At 52.3% G+C, this 22,892-nt stretch overlaps 1 protein-coding gene across 1 annotated transcript; it reads right to left on the bottom strand.

Annotated features, from left to right (window-relative positions):
• Window positions 1-594: 594 nt before the first annotated feature.
• On the bottom strand, window positions 595-22,865 carry TUBA8 (tubulin alpha 8). The gene is made up of 5 exons (XM_039462469.2): window positions 22,783-22,865; window positions 10,765-10,987; window positions 8,840-8,988; window positions 5,523-6,203; window positions 595-906 (listed from the first exon to the last, which is right to left on the bottom strand). Exons 1-5 carry the CDS (start codon window positions 22,783-22,785, stop codon window positions 613-615), a joined length of 1,350 nt encoding a protein of 449 aa, XP_039318403.1. The 5' UTR covers window positions 22,786-22,865; the 3' UTR covers window positions 595-612.
• Window positions 22,866-22,892: the final 27 nt, after the last annotated feature.

The following is a 22,892-nucleotide window of genomic DNA, read 5'->3' as shown; positions in this document are numbered from 1 at the left end:
TGACACCAGCTGGCGTGATCTCATTCGCTTATTTATGTATGCGTGAGGATAGGAAACGTGTCTGTCTCGTTCATCGCCAACCCTCCAGCTCTTAGAACAGTGCTTAGGACAGGCTGTGCACTGGAATATATGTGACCGGGAAGTGAGTGCATGCTAAGTCTCGACGCTGCCCGGGGCGGGCTACAGACCCATTCATGTGAACTTCTGCTCAGCCCCGCCCCAGAACCTTCCCAGGGCCAGACCTCTCCTTTCTCTGAGTGTTCCCACTCCCCAGCTAGCAGGCCACATTTTGGGGCCAGACCCGCCCGATCTGGCGTTGAAACTCCTGATTAGGCCTCCTCCAATGTGAAACTGGGCTGCAGCCTTGCCCAGAGACGGTGGCCCTCACTTTCTTTAGTGACAGAAAGCTGCTCCTACCTAGGCAGGGCCTGATGGAACTCAGCGTCCACTTCCGGCCCAGTGGCGCCACCCTGGGTACTGGGGCCGAGCACCCTCCTCCTGGGTAAGGCAGGAATCAGGCTGGGGCAGGGGGAGTGCTCTGCTACTCCTGAAGATGTGCTTTGCCGTGGAGCAGCGTAAATAAAGAGACACAGCCAAGGGGAAGGTATATATTTAAAATTCCTCCCCTTCATTCTCTTCTTCAAACGAGTCAGTCCCCACTTCTTCGTAATCCTTCTCCAGGGCGGCCAGGTCTTCCCTGGCCTCAGAAAATTCTCCTTCTTCCATCCCCTCTCCGACATACCAATGCACAAAGGCCCGCTTGGCGTACATGAGGTCGAACTTGTGGTCGAGGCGGGCCCAGGCCTCCGCGATGGCCGTGGTGTTGCTGAGCATGCAGACGGCCCGCTGCACCTTGGCCAGGTCTCCCCCGGGGACCACGGTCGGGGGCTGGTAGTTGATGCCCACCTGAGAGACAGAGAAAGAGGAGGAGCCACAGAAGAAATGCAAGTCAGCCAGAGGATAACTCAGGATGGGGCATCTTGGTCACCTGGCTGGCTTCAAGTCATGGTCATGGGCGTGGGAGCGGGGCTGTGGGATGGAGCTGGTGGGATGGGATCGGGAAGCCCGCAGGTGGCGAGAGAGAACCTGAAGAGAAAGTGAATGCAGTTGGGGCAACAGAGCAAAAACGCATCTCTAACAAACAAAAAAAAAAAACAAAAAAATTAGACTGGACAGGGAAAATGTGGCACATATACACCATGGAATATTACGCAGCCATAAAAAACGATGGGTTCGTGTCCTTCGTGGGGACATGGATGAACCTGGAAACCATCATTCTCAGCAAACTGACACAAGAGCAGAAAATCGAACAGCGCATGTTCTCACTCATAGGCGGGTGTTGAACAATGAGAACACATGGGCACAGGGAGGGGAGCACTGCACACCGGGGTCTGATGGGGGGAAATAGGAGAGGGAAAGTGGGGGGTGGGGAGTTGGGGGGATAGCATGGGCAGAAATGCCAGATATAGGTGACGGGGAGGAAGGCAGCAAATCACACTGCCACGTGTGTACCTATGCGACAATCTTGCATGTTCTTCACATGTACCCCAAAACCTAAAACGCAATAAAAAAAAATTAGCTGGGCACCGCAGCTACGTCTACTAGTCCCAGCTACTCGGGAGGCTGAGGTGGGAGGGTCACTTGAGCCCATGAGGTGAAGGCTGCAGTGAGCTACAGTGGCATGACTGCACTCCAGCAGTGGGCACAGAGCGAGATCCTGTCTGCACTCCGGCAGGTGGGCAAGGGCTGGGCAATCGAAGGTTAAGAAGGACAAGGCTGGTACAGAGGGCTCAGCAGGTGGGCAAATGGGAGTCACAAGTGACGTTAGCAGCAGGTGGGAGGCGTCTGGTCCACGTGTATGTGTCACGGGAAATGCATTCTAGATTCAAAGCTATTCAGAAGCGTGTTCTCTCCCAAATAGTCGTCTCCAGTTCCTCTTAGGTGTGTTGCAAGTAAATTTCAGGAAGTTTCCCTGCCAAGAGTGAAAACTATTGAAGAGGTCACAGGGAGATTCCAGAGCAGTAAATAAAGAGAGCCCCAAGGCCCCGGGGTGGTGCTGGTGTTAACCAGGCTCTGTGTTTCTGGGAATCGGGGCTTCTTGGAAGAAAAGCAGAGTCTCCAATCCAAGAAGGCTGTTGAGGATCTTGCCAAGTTCTGCAGCATGGTAGGTCTCCCAGGCTCAGCCCAGCCCCATCTTAGTGACGTTTCTGCCCTGGGAAGCTCTCTCCTTCCCGACACACGTCCCAAACCAAAGCCAACCCCAGGAACCATGAGAAACCGGGACAACTCTAACGTGGCAAACTGTGACATTACTGATGAGGACTGAGAACCTCAGCCACCGCTCCCACTGAGACCGCCACACTTTAACTCCCAGTCTCTTAAAGCCGTCGCTTTAAAATGCATATCCTGGCCGGGCGCGGTGGCTCAAGCCTGTAATCCCAGCACTTTGGGAGGCCGAGGCGAGTGGATCACGAGGTCGAGAAATCGAGACCATCCCGGTCAACATGGTGAAACCCCGTCTCTACTAAAAATACAAAAAACTAGCTGGGCATGGTGGCGCGTGCCTGTAATCCCAGCTACTCAGGAGGCTGAGGCAGGAGAATTGCCTGAACCCAGGAGGCGGAGGTTGCGGTGAGCCGAGATCGCGCCATTGCACTCCAGCCTGGGTAACAAGAGCGAAACTCCGTCTCAAAATAAATAAATAAAAATAAAATAAAAATAAAAAAATAAAATGCACATCTTCCTGAGGGGCTGGGGTGGGGGTGGCAGCTGACTGTGCAGCCACGTGGGTAGCCTGCAGCTGGGCCCACAGCGGCCACCATTCCTCTTAGGCACAGGTGGCATCTTGGAGGTGGAGGCGGTACAGGGAGGGGGCACAGTGGGGAAAGACAAGGCAATGAATACGAACTTGGCCACGTCACATATGTTGCGGGACCCAAGCCGACCGCCATCAGCTTTGCGCCTCGGCCAACTGCCTTTCCGCTAAGCGGTGACATCTCCAACCTGAGTCAAGTGGGGACAAGGACCGTGGGAGAGAATGCCGGAAGATGAAGCTCAGCAGCCTCCACTCCAGGGAACGTGCTTTTCTTAGCTTATGCTAATGCTACCACATTTATCCTTCGGGACGTAACCCCAGAGCTTCTGCCTGAAGGACGGAGAACGAGGGGGCGTCTCCTTTCTGTCGCCTGCCCTGTCTCTCTCATTCATTCTCTTTCTTCCCATTCATGCTCCTACTAGCTTGTTGGTTGCTTCCATTTGAGAAAGAAAAAAGAACTTCATTTTTTGGAAGGCCTTGACTGGTTTTGCCAGAAGGATTAGAACTGCCACATAAAAATAGGCGTGTTCTTCGGGGGAAATTGTATATGTAGCTGGGAGGAGAGCAGTGAGAAGGGACGTTGCTCTCCTCACTCAGAACATCTGAGTCAAAGCCTCAGACACAGGCAGGGCCGCCACGAGGCCGGCGCGCAGCTGGTGCCTCGCACTTGTAACTCCTGCCGAGAAGAACTGAGACATGCTCATCTCTTTACCTCCAGCAACTGGGACAAACCCGGATACATAATAGGCCCCAGTAAAATCTCTGAATGATTGAAAGCATGACTAGGGGCTGGGCACGATGGCTCATGCCTGTAATCCCAGAATTTTGGGAGGCCGAGGTGGTTGGATCACCTGATGTCAGGAGTTCGAGACCAGCCTGACCAACATGGTGAAACCCCGTCTCTACTAAAAATACTAAAAATTAGCTGGGCATGGTGGCGTGTGCCTGTAATCCCAGCTACTCAGGAGGCTGAGGCAGGAGAATTGCCTGAACCCAGGAGGCGGAGGTTGCGGTGAGCCGAGATCGCGCCATTGCACTCCAGCCTGGGTAACAAGAGCGAAACTCCGTCTCAAAAAAAAAAAAAGAAAAGACAAAGAAAAAGAAAGAAAGAAAAGAAAGAAGGAGAGGCTGGGCACGGTGGCTCAAGCCTGTAATCTGAGCACTTTGGGAGGCCAAGGTGGGTGGATCACGAGGTCAAGAGATCAAGACCATCCTGGCCAACAAGGTGAAACCCCATCTCTACTAAAAATACCAAAAAAATTAGCTGGCGTGGTGGTACACACCTACAGGTGTGCTACCGGGAGGCTGAGGCAGGAGAATTGCTTGAACCTGGGAGGTGGAGGTTGCAGTGAGCCGAGATCGCGCCACTGCACTCCAGCCTGGCGCCTAGCGATAGAGCAAGACTGTCAAGAAAAAAAAAAAAAAAAGAAAAAGAAAGAAAGGGAGAAAGGGAGGAAGGGAGGGAAGGAAAGGAACGAAGAAAAAGACAGACAGACACTCAAGGGCACTAGTTAATGTGTAGCAGCTGTTCTGATGGCTGACTCTGACGGGAAGACCATGGTGGAGTGGCTCAGCTGTCCGCGTGCACAGCCAGGCTGCATGCCTGCCACCCAGCTCAGAGGGATGGCTTCTCCTAGTGAGCATTCCTGGTCCTGGGGCCCCAGGGCCCACCCTCACTATTCTGTATCTCCCCACTTACCCTCCAAGCCTGCCATTTTCCAGACTTGGGGCACCTGGTCTACCACCGGCCACACGGCTTACTGGTTTCTACGTACTCCTGGTTAATGGTGATGGAAAATAGCAATCATAGAACAACTATAAAAGTGTCTTCTTATTACTCCAAATGGATTAAGATGTGTAGGATAGATATTTAAGTTTTCAAAAGAAATTGGGAGAACACATCTTTTGTTAGAGGGGGGCATCCTCCTCTGGCAACCGGAATAATTTGGTTAACTCTAAAATTAAAATGGCCACAAAATCATGCTGTACGAGGAAGTGTAAAATATCCACTAAAATCAACTTTAGGCAGATTGAACCAAATCATGAATACCAAAAGCACTGCAATTCGGGTCAGGAGATTCTGGCCAATACCAAATCATTACCTGTTGCTCAATAAAGAAAATAAAAGATTAACCAATTAATCCATTTAAAATAGCACCAAACTTTTCTTTCTTTCTTTCTTTTTTTTTTTTTTTTTTTTTTTTTTTTTGTTTGAGATGGAGTCTCGCTCTTTCTCCAGGCTGGAGTGCAATGGTGCAATCTCAGCTCACTGCAACCTCCACCTCCCAGGTTCAAGCGATTCTCCCACCTCAGCCTCCCGAGTAGCTGGGACTACAGGCACACGCCACCACGCCCAGCTAATTTTTCTATATTTAGTAAAGACAGGGTTTCACCATGTTGGCCAGGATGGTCTTGATCTCTTGACCTTGTGATCCGCCCGCCTCGGCCTCCCAAAGTGCTGAGATTACAGGCGTGAGCCACCGCGCCCGGCCCCAGCACCAAACTTTTCTAAAATGGCCTAAACAGACAAAACTTTCACAGCATTTGTGTCCCGACCAAAGCTGAATTCCATTAAGGTTACATTTGGTTGAAGTCCCCCACCCCAGATCATCACATAAGCCTGAAGCGCCCAGGGAACTGCACGTCCTTGGTCATGTCCCTGTGCTTCTCTCATCATCTCTCCCCTCCCTAAGCCAGCAGCTCTCACCTTGAAGCCTGTGGGACACCAGTCCACAAACTGGATGGTCCTCTTGGTCTTGATGGCAGCAATGGCGACGTTCACGTCCTTGGGCACCACGTCGCCCCGGTAGAGCATGCAGCAGGCCATGTACTTGCCGTGTCTGGGGTCACACTTCACCATCTGGCTGTTGGGCTCAAAGCAGGAGCTGGTGATCTCGGCCACGGAGAGCTGTTCGTGATAGGCTTTCTCGGCGGAGATGATGGGCGCGTAGGTGACCAGCGGGAAGTGGATGCGGGGATAGGGCACCAGGTTGGTCTGGAACTCAGTGAGGTCCACGTTGAGGGCTCCGTCGAAGCGGAGAGAAGCAGTGATGGAGGACACGATCTGGCTGATGAGGCGGTTGAGGTTGGTATAGGTGGGGCGCTCAATGTCGAGGCTCCTGTGGCAGATGTCGTAGATGGCTTCATTGTCCACCATGAAGGCGCAATCTGAATGTTCCAGTGTGGTGTGGGTGGTGAGGATCGAGTTGTAAGGCTCCACCACCGCCGTAGAGACCTGGGGGGCCGGGTAGATGGCAAACTCCAGCTTGGATTTCTTGCCATAATCCAGGGAGAGGCGTTCCATCAGCAGAGAAGTGAAGCCGGAGCCGGTGCCCCCACCGAAACTATGGAAAATCAGGAAGCCCTGCAAGCCAGAGCAGGCATCTGTCTGGGGAGAGCAGGACAGGAGAAGGAGTCGTAAATAGAAGTTTCCGAGAACACCCCACAACCTCTCTACAAAAATGTACAAAAATGTAATCCGCACACAAAAGTGTGGATTAAATCAAAACAGCCTTGAGCCGGGCACAGTGGCTCACGCCTATAATCCCAGCACTTTGGGAGGCCGAGGCGGGTGGATCACGAGGTCAAGAGATCGAGACCATCCTGGTCAACATGGTGAAACCTTGTCTCTATTGAAAACACAAAAAAATTAGCTGGGCATGGTGGCGCGTGCCTGTAATCCCAGCTACTCAGGAGGCTGAGGCAGGAGAATTGCCTGAACCCAGGAGGCGGAGGTTGCGGTGAGCCGAGATCGCGCCATTGCACTCCAGCCTGGGTAACAAGAGCGAAACTCCGTCTCAAAAAAAAAAAAAAAAGTAAGGAAACAAATGGACTTGTATTGACCTTTGTGAGAGTGGCTAAAATATGGGATGGGGCCAGGCACAGTGACTCAATGCCGATAATCCCAGCAGTTTGGGAAGCTGAGGCAGGAGGTCCAGTGGAGGCCAGGAGTTCACAACCAGCCCGGGCCACATAGGGAGACCTCACATCTAAAAAATGTTTTAATTAACTGTGCGTGGTGACACACCTGTAGTCCCAGCTACTTGTGATGCTGAGGTGGGAGGATCACTTGAGCCCAGGAGTTCAAGACTGCAGAAATCTATGATCATACCATTGAACCCTGGCCAGGATGACAGAGCAAGACTCTGTCTCTTTTTTTTTTGAGGCAGAGTTTCGCTCTCGTTACCCAGGCTGGAGTGCAATGGCGTGATCTCGGCTCACCGCAACCTCTGCCTCCTGGGTTCAGGCAATTCTCCTGTCTCAGCCTCCTGAGTAGCTGGGATTACAGGTACACAACATTATGCCCAGCTAATTTTTTGTATTTTTAGTAGAGTCAGGGTTTCACCATGTTGACCAGGATGGTCTTGATCTCTTGACCTCGTGATCCACCCACCTCGGCCTCCGAAAGTGCTAGGATTACAGGCATGAGCCACCTCGCCCGGCCCTGACTCTGTCTCTATTATTTTTTTAATGGGATGGCAAGCTGCAGGGACACACACCTCTAGGTACATGAAGGTTTCAGCCCAGTAGCTGGTTGAACAGGGAATGTGAGTTTCAAAACCACAGTGGATGGTGACTTTGTCCTTTGAGGGCCCCAACTCCTTGCCCACTTTCCCTGTCCTTGTCATCTGATTTTGTGGGAACTGCTACCTACATACGTCAATCCAGCCTTGGAAGGTGACCTTGGGCACCAATTTCAGAAATGTAAATGGAGCCAGAGAGCCTGAGTTTTAATATCAACTTCGCTCTTTCCCGGTTGTAAGAACCTGAGCAAGTTACCGAACTTCTCCAAACTTTTGTTCCATCTTAGTGAAAGTGGGGAAACAGAAAACCGTCATAAGGTTACTGTGACAATTAAATTAAATAGCATAACATGCTGAGCAAGGACCTGGTGCGTTGGAAGCACCGGTCAGCGCTTATCAGAACCGAGAGAAATTCACAGAAACACAGGATTTTCCCATTGGGTGTGATTTGAACTTTTGGGGACCACAGGCAGCTTTGAGGCCAATGACTCTGCAAAGTCCTCCTCTAAACAGAAAAAGTGAAGATATGCAAAAATTGGGCACCGTTACCTCCCAGGTAAAGAACGTGTGATCAGGTCCAAGCTTTTCCATTATACAGATAAGCAAATGGAAGCTTAAACAAAGTGACCCGGCCGGGCGCGGTGGCTCACGCCTGTAATCCCAGCACTTTGGGAGGCCGAGGCGGGTGGATCACAAGGTCAAGAGATCGAGACCATCCTGGTCAACATGGTGAAACCCCGTCTCTACTAAAAATACAAAACATTAGCTGGGCATGGTGGCGCGTGCCTGTAATCCCAGCTACTCAGGAGGCTGAGGCAGGAGAATCGCCTGAGCCCAGGAGGCGGAGGTTGCGGTGAGCCGAGATCGCGCCATTGCACTCCAGCCTGGGTAACAAGAGCGAAACTCTGTCTCAAAAAAACAAAAACAAAAACAAAGTGACCCAACCTACAACTCAGAGCTTTGTAGTCCAGCCGAGTTCAAACTCTGACTCTGCCACTTTCTAGCTGTGTGACCCAGGCTAAGATACTGAACCACCCTGGCCGTCAATTTCTTCATCTGTAAAGTACAGGAAGGAGACCTTCCTAAGTAGAACTATTAAGGATTAAATAAAGGAATGTAACGGCTTTGTAACAGTGTTTGTAAGCGCCCAAGCGTGTCTACAATCTCCCTCTCCTCTTCCAGGTACTTTGTTAACCTGTGTTTCCAACCAGCAGAGACCTCACCCTGCCTCACACCTGGAAGCTTCCCCAGATACTACCAGAGAGTATCAGTGAGTATGAATAGGGCCTCAGGCCGGAGCACAGTCTACGGTGCCAACATAGAGGAAGGGGCATCACCCCTGTGCGTGCTTCTTACAGATTTTAAGCAGAAATTCCCAACCCTTAGGAGCTCCATCCTATAGCCAGGGGTCGTGTGCCGTTCCCCAGCCTGATCAAAGAGGCACGTGGCCAAGCCTGTCCACTCCAGCCGGGCCCACCATCCCTGCCCTCCTGACCCTTACCAGCTTCCGTATGCGGTCCAGCACCAGGTCGATACTCTCCTTGCCCACCGTGTAGTGACCCCGGGCGTAGTTATTAGCTGCATCTTCCTTTCCTGTGATCAGCTGCTCTGGATGGAAGAGCTGCCGGTAGGTTCCTGCGCGGACCTCATCTGCCAAGAGGAGACGGCCGTTAGGTCCCAGCACTTAGGGGAGAAGCCTCCCTCCCTATCACACCACCGCAGGACCCCCTTCCGGTCTCCCCTCCCTAGAAAACTCCAGGGAGGTGAAGTCAGATCACCTTATAACAAATCTGCAGAAGGCTAGGAGAATTCCCAGGTAGCTCAGGCACGAACAGAGCCAAGGCCTGCAGCTCACATGCCCTGCTGCCTGGAACCCTAACAAGCCTGAGCTTGACAGAGGTCATCGAACTCCAACACGAATTGCCTCTCCTCCCTTCCACCCACACTCCTCAAGGCTTCCCTTTTTTTTTTTTTTTTTTTTTTTTTTGAGACGGAGTTTCGCTCTTGTTACCCAGGCTGGAGTGCAATGGCGCGATCTCGGCTCACCGCAACCTCCGCCTCCTGGGTTCTGGCAATTCTCCTGCCTCAGCCTCCTGAGTAGCTGGGATTACAGGCACGCGCCACCATGCCCAGCTACTTTTTTGTATTTTTAGTAGAGACGGGGTTTCACCATGTTGACCAGGTTGGTCTCGATCTCTTGACCTTGTGATCCACCCGCCTCGGCCTCCCAAAGTGCTGGGATTACAGGCGTGAGCCACCGCGCCCGGCTAAGGCTTCCCTTTTGTCTTTTTCTTTCATGTTGCAAAGTGTACCAACAATTTAACTTAAGTCCATTTGCATTTCAAAATGTTCTAGGGACACGGAGGAAGATTCAGGATGATCTGCCCAGAACCTAGGCCCTCCCAAGAGTCGGCCACCGCCTCAACTCCACCTTATGGCGGCAATAATACATGTCAGGCATTAGACGTATTTTAGAATAATTTGAAGCAAAGCTACGTTCCAGGTCCTAGAGGAGCAGGAGCCCTAGAGAGGCCTTGAAGGCGGTCTCTGCTCACTTCCAAGGATTCACACAAAGTGGACACAGAGCAGATCAAGACAGATGAGGCTCCCACTATGTCACCTCTTCTCTTCGAAAGTCCTCTATTCCCTGCGGAAAAAATCATCTGTGCAGTGGCCTGGGAGGTAACCCGCATTTTGTGGGTTTGTGCAAAGCATCCGTCCTCTGCTGCCCGTGGACACCGGTGTTCAGGCACGCTAGTTCATGCCCAGTCCTCTCCGGGGAACTATCTCTTGCTTGATGAGCCAGGCTTGAAGCTGGGGAAATCCTGATGTTCAACTGAGAGTTGACCCCGGGGTCAGAAACAGGGGATTTGGCACTACTGGAGGATAGTGTGGGATTGGGGAGCTCTGCCTGACCAGAGGCGGAATTTGACAGTGTTTCCTAGACCTGAATGAGCCTCATTCCAGCACTCCAGCAGCCCCGGGCTGGGAAGGAATGTGTCTGCTGTGACAGAGGCTGTGTTAAGAGGCTGTGTGTAAGAGGCTGAGGTTATACCCACCCGGAGGGCAGACTCAGAAACCTATACTTGGGGAAACTGGTCATTTAGGGGTGTCTTATAATTTCGAAAATTATTTGGGTTTTCTTATCTTTAGTATTTAGTAACACTGTGACCATTTTAGCATGGCGCAGCAGGGTTTGGGGTTTAAGTGGGAGGCATTTTGTTCTGCATAAAGTCTTGATCGCTGTTATAAGATTCCCGAGACTGTGGAGACCCCAAGGAGCTGACAGCTGTCACGTGGGCTGGGAGGCTCCAGCTGCACCATCCCCACCTTCCAGCTAGAGATGCTGCTTCCTCAGCCACTGTGGGCCAACGCCCCTGCAGTTCCCTGATGTTCCCGGTGGAGAGGATCTCCACCCACACTCACCCACCACAGTCGGCTCCAGATCGATCATGACGGCCCGGGGCACGTGCTTCCCATTGCCAGTCTCGCTGAAAAAGGTGGTGAAGGAGTCATCATCGTTGATCTTACTGGCTTGAGTGTCAAAAGTGCCATCTGCCTGGATGCCGTGTTCCAGGCAGAAGAGCTCCCAGCAGGCATTGCCAATCTGAACTCCTGCTTGACCCACGTGGACTGATATGCATTCCCGCTGTGGGGAGGAGGCAGCATCAAGGTCAGAGAGTCCAAGCCCTCAGCATGCCTTTGCCCGTTACCCCTACAACATTCCCCTTGCAGGCCAGCCAGGCCCCGGCCCCACCTCCCCATTGCCAGCTGGCCTTGACTAGCTCTAGAGCAGCTGGCCCAGGACTTAGATCCAAAGAAGACACAGCTGTTTTGTGCTTTGTTCTAAAGGTTGCTTCCCAGGGTTCACCTTTTATACCAGGAAAGAAAAAAGAAGTTGGTTGCAAAGATGAAACAACGGGCCAATTCCAAACCACGAGACTCCTGCACTGGTGAGGAAGGCCCAGGAAGAACTGGGGATCGTGGCGGAAACTCCTTCAACCTACTCTCACGCAAGGCAGTGTTCACAGTCTTGCCTGACCCTGTCTTTCTGAGATGCTGCACACACACACACACGCACACACATACACACACGTGCATGCACGCACACACATACACATGCACACACACACGCACACACACACGCACACGGTCTCAGGACATCACAGAGCAAATCAACACTCATGAAAGGAAAATGATCTGAAATTCTATTCCATGGCCGTCAGTGGTGTCGTGGTTACCAGTGTAGAAAAAGGATGATTGATTATCCCAAGAGAGGATTGGACAGGTATAAATTAGGCCCTTCCTGCACGCTGAACAGTTGGAAAATCTTGGCAGCCCCATAGCCTGCCCCTTGCCTATGCCAGGCCAGATGTTAAGTAAAGCTGACCTGGAGCGTCCTTAGCCCTGCCTGATGTGAAGCCACAATTGCCTGACTGGTATTTGTGCTAACAGCTTAAGATGGGGAGCGTGCTGGTGGGAATGGAAATTGGGTTAGCCGCTGTAGAAAGCAGTTTGGAGATTTCTCAAAGGACTTAAAACAGAACTACCATTTGACTCAGCAATCTTGTTACCGGGTGTATATCCAAAGTAAAATCATCCTACCACAAAGACTGCTGCACTCGCACGTTCATTCAAAGCACTATTCACAATAGCAAAGACACAGAATGCCATCCATGGTGGACTGGATAAAGAAAATGTGGTGTATAGACCATGGTGCATATACCACGCAGCCCCCCAAAACGACGAAATCATGTCCTTTGTAGCAACAGGATTGCAGCTGGAGGCCACTATCCTAAGTAAATTAATGCAGGAACAGAAAACCAGATGCCACATGTTCTTGTAAGTGGGAGCTAAACGTGGGGTCCTCATGAACATACAAATGGCAATGGTAGACACTGCGGACTGCTAGAGGGAAGCAGGGGCAAGGATTGGAAAACCGACTGCTGGGTACTGCTCGCTACCTGGGGACAGGATCACTCGTACCCCAAACCTCGGCATCACGATCTATACCCATGTAACAAATCTGCACGTGTACTCCCTAAATGTAAAATAAAAGTTGAAATTATTAAAGGAAAGGGAGGTGGGGAGTGTGTGTGTGTATGTGTGTGTATGTGTGTGTATGTGCATGCATGTATGTGTGTATATGTGTTATGTGTGCACATGTGTGTATGTGTGTATGTGTGTGTTTGTGTGTATGTGTATGTGTGTTGTGTATGCATGTGTGTATGTGTGTGTGTGTGTGTGTGTGTGTGTGTGTGTGTAGGGATGATAGGCTCATCCCCCTACCCACACCCTGCCATGGAGAAGCAGTGGCCTATTCGAGGTGGCACTGTGCCTGGGGCAGCCGCCTGAACCCAGGGGGAAGCATTTACCAGGTCTGTGGGTTTCTATTTTTATCCATGACCTGACCTGGCATTTTCCAGTTCTGGGTAACCCAAGCCAGGAGCGGAGCCTCCAGAGGGCACGGCTGGGCACGGAAGCCAGCAGGGTCCACGTCAACGTGTGGGGCTCCTGGGGACATGGAAGAACATCTGGGCATGGAGAGCTCTCAGAGCATCTCGAGCGCTCAGAGCGTCAGGACCATTGTCCCCTAGCTCAGCTTTACAACTGTGCCCCACTCTAGTCCGGTCTCCGTGCTGGAGCTGAAGGACACCTGGTCCCTGCCCTGGGGGAGGATGAGCACGCTGTGCCGTGTGGCCTGGCTGAGTCACTGAACCTGTCCTCAGCTGGAAAGTGGAAGCCGCAATTTTTGATGCTGTCTTGCCATTAGCATTTTCTCCACCCGGAGGCAGCACACGGAGAAAGAACTCTCAGCGTTTTCTCTCCGTTATTGCGGGGTCTATTCTCTGCCTCCCTCTGAGGGCTCAGTTCAGGCCTAAGGAAAGCACATCTGCGTCCAGGAAACCCCCACAACCAGCGAGTCACCCACCCAGACCACAATGTCACATTCGGCACATGGCGGTGGCTTCCCGGGGAGGTGTGGAGGCTGAGGGGACAGTATCCTCTGTGGTCCTAACTTTCAGCCTTCTGGTCCTGTTGCCCCTCACCACCACGGCTCCCCGGCCACCCTCTAGTCCTGCCTACGGTGCTGCCCGGTCCCCAGCCTGCTCTCACTTCTGGAACATTCTGGGGCTTTCCAGAGAGGATGCAGGAATATTTTAGGAAAATCAAAGATCACGGGAGGAAGAGCCAAGGATTGGGGGACCAGAAGACCACTGGCATGGTGACAACAATGTTCTCAGCCTCTCTGAATGCCCTCTTTAATCGCACGCTAATAAATATGCCAGTCTCCAAAATGTCTTTTTCTCTCTCCCCTGCCCCCGTGGTGCGCACACGTGCACACCCACACCCACACCCACATCTTAGAAAGAGCTATTTTCCCTATTGAACTGGCTCTTTTGAATAATTGGAGGCATACAATAGACTCAGAAATGACTGACGGATTCAAAGGTGCTCCCAAAAGCGAAAAGCAGCGACACCAATCAAGAGAGAAGGCAGGTCTCACAACACCCTTCCCCACTAACAGGAACCAAGGAGAGGCGGAGGCGTCCAGGTCCACGGTGGGGAATGTGCCAGCTGAGGCTGGAATGTCGCACAGTGCCTGGAGGCACAGAGGCTAACTGAGGCGCTGCTCCAGCACTGGCAGAGGCTCCCGCCGTCTAGGATGAGACGGCCTGAGTCTCACGAGGAGGAATGGCGGCACTGGAGTGAAGCAGGACACACAGGTGAAAACCCACAGGTCCTCAAAGAAAGTCCCTAGAGAAAAACTCATTTGTCCCTATCCGGGCAGCCCTGTTAATTAGGGAGGGCTCCTTTTCTTTCATAGAAGAATGTCCGCTAAGCAATGTGGACCGAGTAACAGACTATGAAACATTGCCCTATTACATCTTCTAATTCCGTGATTGGTTAGAATATGTAACAGGTAAATTACACCACTAGGTAAAAGACTGATAGGGAACTGGAACTTCGCCAAGAGCCGAAGAATCACTGTGACAGCCACAAGGGGGGAGAAACTGCCAGGGTCGCCAGCCTAGGGCTGTGATCAATCTCAGCATCACTAACTGTGGCCCACGGACCCTGAGGACTTCCTGATGGGACGCAGTGTGACACACCGACCACCTGTGAGGACTTCTTCTCAAAAATACTCAGCCTTGCCAGGCGCGGTGGCTCAAGTCTGTAATCCCAGCACTTTGGGAGGCCGAGGCGGGTGGATCACGAGGTCAAGAGATCGAGACCATCCCGGTCAACATGGTGAAACCCCGTCTCTACTAAAAATACAAAAAATTAGCTGGGCATGGTGGCACGTGCCTGTAATCCCAGCTACTCAGGAGGCTGAGGCAGGAGAATTGCCTGAACCCAGGAGGCGGAGGTTGCGGTGAGCCGAGATCGCGCCATTGCACTCCAGCCTGGGTAACAAGAGCGAAACTCCGTCTCAAAAAAAAAAAAAAAAATACTCAGCCTTCATCACTGAGCCCTGGAGATTCAGCTTCCACATCACAGGAAACACAGGGATCAGAGGGTTAAGTTCAGTGACATCACAGAAAACAAATCAGCTCAGAAGGTGCGACAATGCCACATTCTGCAGGGCATCTGGTCCAGCCTTTTCAGTTCATGAGAAATGAGGTGCTTGGAGGGGCTGTTCCATATCAAAGGAGACTGAGCAGCATCACCACCACATGCATCATGGGAACTCTGAATTCTGGCTTGAACAAATCAAAATATTTGGGGGACAAATAAACTCATTCATTTTGTTCAGCATATGTGGTTGAGTATGAAAACATCCTTATTCTCCAGAGCTGCATTTGAAGCATTTTGGGGTCAAATGTCATGATGTCTGTACTTTAAAATCCTTCCCAAACACAGCAGATAACAGATGAAAAAATCATTTGTCTTAAATCTAGATACAAGATATATTATCCTGGCCCATTGAACGAAGTCCCTATGCAGATAATATTGATTATGCACCTACTGTGTTAGGGCTTTGAAGTTCCACAAATAAATCATAAGTGAAATTCAAAGTTGCATGAGGTAGCCAGGTGCGGTGGCTCACACCTGTAATCCCAACACTTTGGGAGGCCGGGGAGGGTGGATCACAAGGTCGGGAGATCGAGACCATCTTGGCCAATATGGTGAAACCCCATCTCTACTGAAAATACAAAAACTAGCCGGACGTGGTGGGCGACTGTAGTCCCAGCTACTCGGGAGGCTGAGGCACGGGAATGGCTTGAACCCGGGAGGCGGAGGTTGCAGTGAGCCGAGATGGCGCCACTGCACTGCAGCCTGGCAACAGAGTGAGACTCCATCTCAAAAAGAAAAAAAAAAAAAAAAAAAAAAGTTGCCTGAGGCTTCATGGTGCTGTGAGGTCCAGGACTGGCACTCTGCAGGCCTCTTGCAACTAACTGCTCCTGGCAGGAATGAGGAGCAGCCCACAGCTCCTGCATGGGGCTCCCGGCTCCTGCAGCCATGCTGTCTCATCACGCTCCCCAGCCTTCGGCCTGGATGTTCCACAGAGCAGGCACAGCGCAGACCCAGCACTGATGCCTCTGGGAGGCATCCTCACATTCAAGAAAGGGCATCCATCTATCATAACCAGGGATGCTAAATTGGCTCAGAACATTTAGGATACCAGAGATGGGCCAGCCTCATGGACCACCTAATACGATTCCCTCTCCATTACTTTACAGATGAACCAGCTGAGCTCAGAGAGGAAAAGTGACAAACTCAAGATGTCACAGCTCTGCAGCAGCAAAAGAGCCTGGACTCAAATCCAGGGCTTCTGACTGGGACTGACTTCTTTTCTTTAGACCACACAGCCTCCAGCCTCCTTGCAGTTCTGAACTTCCAGGACCCCGGGATGCGCCCACATCTATGCCAATACAAAACCAAGTTCAGATAGATAGCAGAACTCCAGCCAGGAAAAGGGTCTCGTGCAGAGCGAAATGCAGAATGGCTCAAGGGGCGGCCTCTTTGAAAATGGGTCATTCTTCTCTGACAGAACCAGGAGTCTGCTTCTCAGGGCCTGTGTATGCAGCTGGGGCGGGGAGGGGGGCGAGGGGGAAGCTGACCCAGCAGAGGGTATTTAAGTCATGTGCCCACTCCAAACTCATATTTCAAACTCATATTTCCCCTCTCTAGCCAATCAGAGCGCACACTTTCTTACACTCAGATTCCCGTATCTAGCCAATCAGAGCGCACGCCTTCTCACACTCAGATTCCCCTGTCTAGCCAATCAGAGCACACGCCTTCTCACTCACACTCAGATTCCCCTGTCTAGCCAATCAGAGAGCACGCCTTTTCACTCACACTCAGATTCCCCTGTCTAGCCAGAGCGCACGCCTTCTCACTCACACTCAGATTCCCCTGTCTAGCCAGAGCGCACGCCTTCTCACTCACACTCAGATTCCCCTGTCTAGCCAATCAGAGCACACGCCTTCTCACTCACACTCAGATTCCCCTGTGTAGCTAGAGAGCACGCCTTCTCACTCACACTCAGATTCCCCTGTCTAGCCAATCAGAGCGCACGCCTTCTCACTCACACTCGGATTCCCCTGTCTAGCCAATCAGAGCGCACGCCTTCTCACTCACACTCAGATTCCCCTGTCTAGCCAATCAGAGCGCACGCCTTCTCACTCACACTCAGATTCCCCTGTCTAGCCAATCAGAGAGCACGCCTTCTCACTCACACTCAGATTCCCCTGTCTAGCCAATCAGAGCGCACACCTTCTCACTCACACTCAGATTCCCCTGTCTAGCCAATCAGAGAGCACGCCTTCTCACTCACACTCAGATTCCTCTGTCTAGCCAATCAGAGCGCACGCCTTCTCACTCACACTCAGATTCCCGTCTAGCCAATCAGAGCGCACGCCTTCTCACTCACACTCAGATTCCCGTCTAGCCAATCAGAGCGCACGCCTTCTCACTCACACTGCTTGTCTCTCAGTTCTATTTTGAATCTGAGCTTGTAGAACTCAGACAAGTTCTGTCCCCCTTGGCCACTGTGAGGGGACAGGGTCCCCTGTTTGCTGCAGAAGCGTCTCTCACTCAACTTCTTTTGCGGGAGCAGTGAAGAGGAGGGAGGTGGCGAGATCGCGAAGGTCCCTTCCTCATAAAAAGCATTCCACTTCTCACACAGATCTAGTGCTGAGTTAACAACGAAAGGCATCTCCTCATTTCTACAGCAAATCTTTTCGTGTTACTGTGTGTGAGAAAGCATTGTGAGGTACTGGGCTAACTCACTCATCCTTCAGGTCTCCAGTCAAATGTCACTTCCTATGGGAAGTCTGCAAAACCCCAAGCCAGCATAGGGCCCTGCCATGTGCTCCCCCATCCCTTCATCCCTGTCACTGCAATCGTCACACCGTATTATAGCTGCCTGTTCATTTTCTGACGTTTCTAGTAGAGAAGGTAAGCTCTGTGAGGGCAAGGAAACTTTGTTTCACTCATGGGATGCCCAGTACCAAGCCCAGTGCTTGAATGTAGCAGGTGTTCGATTAGCATAGGAGGACTGGAATGAAAACCTTCCCTGAGGGGCTGCAGTCCACCCAAGAAACACGGTGGCCAGTGCCTAAGAAGTGTGCGGGTCAAGTGCAGGGGGAGTTCCAAGGGGAACGAGATGCCGTCTAGCTTGGTTTCCTAAAGGAGGAATATTCACAGGGACCCTGAAGAAGACAGACAGCCAAAATGATCTGGGGCCGTTCAGGTGGATGCAGGAGCAGTGTGAACAAGAGGCAGGAAAGCAGGGCGGTTCCCACACACTGCCCAGTCTGTCTGGAGCGCAGGCTCAGGAAGGACAGGGCCAGTGAGACAGCTGGGCCACCTGTGACCACTCCCCCCGGGGAGGAAGGCCTATGTTTTGCAGAGCATCAATAAAAAAATTCTAGAACTTTGCAGCCCTTTTATAATTTTGCTATGAGAAACCCTTTTTTACATCAATCTTACAATCTCTTTTAATAGTGGTCGTTTCCTTTCGCTTTGTTCTCAGAGCACTAAGATGAGCTAATCACCATCTGCATCAGGAGACTCGGAAGGCTGAAAAAGGCTGTCTTGTGATACCATTTCCAATATCCCAAGGCAGTAAAAGCGGCATATCATCTGGGACAGGGGCCGGCGTGGGCCCCAGCGTGTGCCCTGTGACAGCCAGGGGCACCCACGCTCCCTGACCCCCTGTGTTTTCATGCCCCAGCTGCTCTCAGGAAGGATATGATGATGCCAAGTTATCTCTAGTTGTCAGCCTGGGACAATAAGTCACATTTTTTTTTTTTAAAGACGGGGTTTCACCGTGTTGGTCAGGCTGGTCTTGAACTCCCGACCTCAGGTGATCCACCCGCCTTGGCCTCCAAAGTGGTTGGATTACAGGCGTGAGCCACCACACCAGGCCTAGGTCAAGTGTATTTTAGGACCTAGGCCAGGGATGGCAAGTGAAAAGCAGACCCACAGTGTCACAGAGGGGTGATCAGAGTAAGATAGATGTGACCCCTAAGAGGTGCTGGGTTCTCTCTGCTCAGAACTCTTTGACCACACAGCATATCTGAAATCAATCACTCAGAACAAAGAATCGGTAGCCAGCCAGACACGGCAAAAGCAGTCGGCCTAAATTCACTTTAGTGGCTCACAAGGTGGCTCACAAGAGGGGCTCAGGTGACAGGCACCGAAGTTAGGGCAGCCACAGGGCTCACAGGAAGCCAGCTCAGGGCATGAGGCCATCCGCTAAGGAGACTCCCAGCATCCGAGGCCCTGGGGCTGTGGCTGGCCCTGGGGCAGGCGCGGGAGACACTTGGGAGTTTCAATCCGCTATGCAGTGCCTGTTCCATCTCCTGCTCTCTTCCGCAGCTTATTATCTGAGAAAAATCCTAACAGGAAGACACCAACAGAGAAATGCCAACCACAAAGGCCACAGAGAGTGCCGTCTGCTCTGCATTTGGTCTGCTCCCTCCCACAGAGAGCGCCACATCCTCCCACCCACCCCTGTCACGGCCCTCGATCCACCAGCTACTTCCCCTCCAAAATCATTTTTAACTTGTCATCTCCCTTTGACGGTCACGGAAAGGACACCCAACAATGGCATCAACCCCTCCCCAACCCCCCCCACCCCAGCTCTGCATGAGCCTGGCCTGAGGCTGGGGGTTCCCACTAAACTCACCAACCCCACAGCTCTGCCCTAGCCGCTGCCCTGGGAACCCAGACCCCTCATTCAGAGGCATGCGCCCAGTGACTCTGCAGAAACCTGCCCTTTTTTTTTTTTTTTTGAGATGGAGTTTCGCTCTTGTTGCCCAGGCTGGAGTGCAATGGTGCGATCTCGGCTCACCGCAACCTCTGCCTCCTGGGTTCAGGCAATTCTCCTGCCTCAGCCTCCTGAGTAGCTGGGATTACAGGCACGTGCCACCACGCCCAGCTAATTTTTTGTATTTTTAGTAGAGACGGGGTTTCACCATGTTGACCGGGATGATCTCGATCTCCTGACCTCGTGATCCACCCGCCTCGGCCTCCCAAAGTGCTGGGATTACAGGCTTGAGCCACGGCGCCCGGCCAGAAACCTGCCCTTTCTGATGGGAGGGGAGGAGGAGGCAGCCGTGACCTGCAGCCCCTGGGAGCCCACATGGTGTTCTGAGGTCAGAATGCACTATCAGCTCCACAGAGCTCAGCCACGCATGCCTACATGGGGTGACTACAGAAGACCATCTGGCCCCCAGAACATTCTCGCTCCCCTCTAACTGCCCATTTTTGCAGGGAGATGGGCTCCTTCATGCTCTCTAGTCCCAGCAGAACGGAGCTAAGGAAGCCGTGTTGCAGATGCTCCCACCTCCCCCTAGACCACAGAAACTTTCTCTGTGCCCTGCTATCATTGGCATGGGCTTGGCTTAGGGCAACCAGCCGCTTCCATTCTCCATGCCGCTTCCCAAAAAAGGTGTCAGAGTCTCAGTTCCCAGAGAGCTGCGTTCTAGAAGAACCCTGGGAGCGGATGCAAATGGTCCGCTGTGGGAGTAGCCACAGGCCGGCAGCTCAGGGCAGAGGCTCTGGTGCCCAGCGGATGTCAACTCCAGCCCCTACGCAGCTTCTTACCAGCTGAGTAACTTTAGGCTCCAGCACAGAAATGCTGAAGGGTATTGGTGCTGCGGGATAGTGGGTAGCTGGGGACAAGGGGTTACGGGGAAGTTCATAGAGAAAAAATGCTCATCTGCCTAGTAGCTAGAAAAATAGATTTAAAAATATACGTAAGGATTAGTTACACTTTTCTTACCCGGAACCTACAGAAATGACAAATCTAATTTTCCTTAACACCAAGGTCACCTTCCCCAAACCCCCTCCTGGGAAGGAAGTGACAGGGACAGGATAGCAGCCTGAAACTGAATCCTTGAAGGAAATAAAGTTGTTTTTGCCAGGGTGGGATTCTAGGGGTCTAGGTTTATAGATGTGTCATTTTAGCCTTTTACAAACGAGTCAAATGATATTGTAAAAGTTTCTGTGAGTATAACATGTTCAACAACAAAAAACATCTGCCATCAAGACAGTGCAATGCATACAAGTTAAATGTTCTAGATAGAACCTACTATACAAAATCCAGTGTTTCAAAATAAATGAAAAGTATTCCCTTTTCAAAATATTTACCATAGGTTTTCAGCTAAACACCCAAATCCTTAAGCACATTCAACATCAGGTTTTGCTGTTGGAATTGTTGATTTACCAGGTGCTGCCAGAAACTTGCCTATGGATCACACACTGAAGCTTGTGCACAGGGCTGGGTAAGATCCTTGACGCCCTGTAAGCTTCCTCTGGGCTCCGCTCAGAGCCACAATGGCATTCATATCTGAAGCATGCACGGGAAGCTCTGGGAACATCCTAAAGCACTAGCTACCTGCTAGATACTGTAAATACTAAATGCCAATCTTAGACTATGCAGCCTAGCATTGGCTTCAAAATTATGGAGGGAGGGCATAAATAAAGTGAGACAGGTCAGAGGTTGATAATTATTGAAGTTAGATGACGTATATAATTGCTCATTATACCATTTGCTCTCCGTTTGCATATACTTGAAATTCTCTACCGTAAAAAGTTAAAAAAATAAAATAAAATAATAAAGTCGATGTGGAGTCTTAGCAACCTGAATTATAACCGTCTTCATTTTGCAGGTGAAACAAACCCATCCAGAGAGGTTAAGTGACCTTCTTAAAGTCACACAGCTGGCTGCAGAGCCAGGAGTCCAAATTCTGAACTCCCAGCTCTGGGACCCTTGTATGCCCCCCATACCAGGGGCCTCGGGCAGAAATGGGTTCCTGTGGCCACCCTCCCTAATGTTCCCAAATTCTTTCAGCTCCCAGGAGTATCTGGGAGCCCGCTAGGAGGAGGGAGGGTGCTGGACAGAACTGAAGCTGGTAGAGTAGACCTCAGGCGGAGCCAGGAGGCCCGGAGCACTGTCCAAACGGAGCAGGGCGGGGCGGAGGGGGTCTGGCCTGCTTTCTGGGTCACTGACACCTGGAGCGAGCCTGCCCAGGGAACCTGACCTTGACCATGACCTTATCCTGCCCTCCCCCCACCCACAACCTTTCCAGCCCATCACCCTACTGCTGAAAGATCAGGAACCGGGAGGGATTCCTGGGATCCAGGGCTTTGGGAAAGTGGATTGGGGGCACATGTTGGCCTCCAGGGGCACCGGGGGGCGCAGAGGCTGACCCCAGAGAGAGCAGCTGCGCGTTTGGAGACGCCCCTGGGTAAGATCCGCGTCTGCAAATGGAGAAGGGTGGGGGCGGGGAAGGGAGCAGCGTGAGCCCCTAAGGCAGGGTAGGAAACAGGTCCGAGGTCCACCGGCCTTCGGAAGCCGAGACTTCTGAGTACGAAAGTCCTTCGACTCTGACCGCTGGGAAGACTTGGGAGCTGAGTGCGCCGGAGAACCCCGCCGCGCTGCGGCTGTGCGCGCAGCAAACCCAAGCCGCGAGCCATGGGGTGCGCTAACGACCACCACGCGTGGGAGGACCGTGGCGCCCTAAGTGCCCCGTCACATTCCAGGCCCTGTCACGTTAGGCTGGGTTTGGAGATGTGACTGCGTCTGCTCCCCTAGCCGCCCCGGCCCAGACCACCCATCCAGAATTCCCTGATTCCCCCTTCTCTCCACTGTGTCCACAGGCTGCCCATCTGGAGGCCCCACAATCTCGTCCGCTTCACCGTCGGGCTCCCCAGGGCCTCCCTCCCCCTTTTCTGCGCGCAAAGCTCCCTAGGTCCCTTGAAACAGCGACTGGCCCCTGGTCTCTATTTCCCCGTAGGATAAAGGGGACCAGGTTTTCCCGCCCGAGGGTGCGGACTCCTGGACCCTGAACTGCCACCCGCAAGAGGCCTTGAGCTCTGCGGCTCCAGGTGGACGGATCCGTGCGCCCCGGCGTGGACACTGCTCTCCGTCCTGCCCCTGCCGCGCGCCCGCCGCCCGCCGCCCGCCACCCCGGGAAGCCTCACCATCGCCGCCGCTGTCGTCTCCCGCGCGCCTCCCAGCTGGGCCTGCCCGCCCTGACTGCTCCAGATACAGCCGCCTCCGCCGCTGTGACACACCGGGAGGGGGGGCGCTG

The sequence above is a fragment of the Saimiri boliviensis genome, chromosome 21 (genome assembly GCF_048565385.1).
Source record: "Saimiri boliviensis isolate mSaiBol1 chromosome 21, mSaiBol1.pri, whole genome shotgun sequence".
Taxonomy (NCBI): domain Eukaryota; kingdom Metazoa; phylum Chordata; class Mammalia; order Primates; family Cebidae; genus Saimiri; species Saimiri boliviensis.
The sequence above is the reverse complement of the archived record's forward strand: the minus strand, read 5'-3'. Positions and strand labels throughout refer to the sequence as shown.

Bases quoted from the DNA above. Each gene is read 5' to 3' on its own strand.
- TUBA8 (XM_039462469.2), bottom strand. The intron at 8,989-10,764 runs GTGAGTGTGGGT...TCCTCTTGGCAG, and splicing joins TCTGGAGCCGACTGTGGTGG to ATGAGGTCCGCGCAGGAACC. The intron at 907-5,522 runs GTGAGAGCTGCT...TCTGTCTCTCAG, and splicing joins GGTGTCCCACAGGCTTCAAG to GTGGGCATCAACTACCAGCC.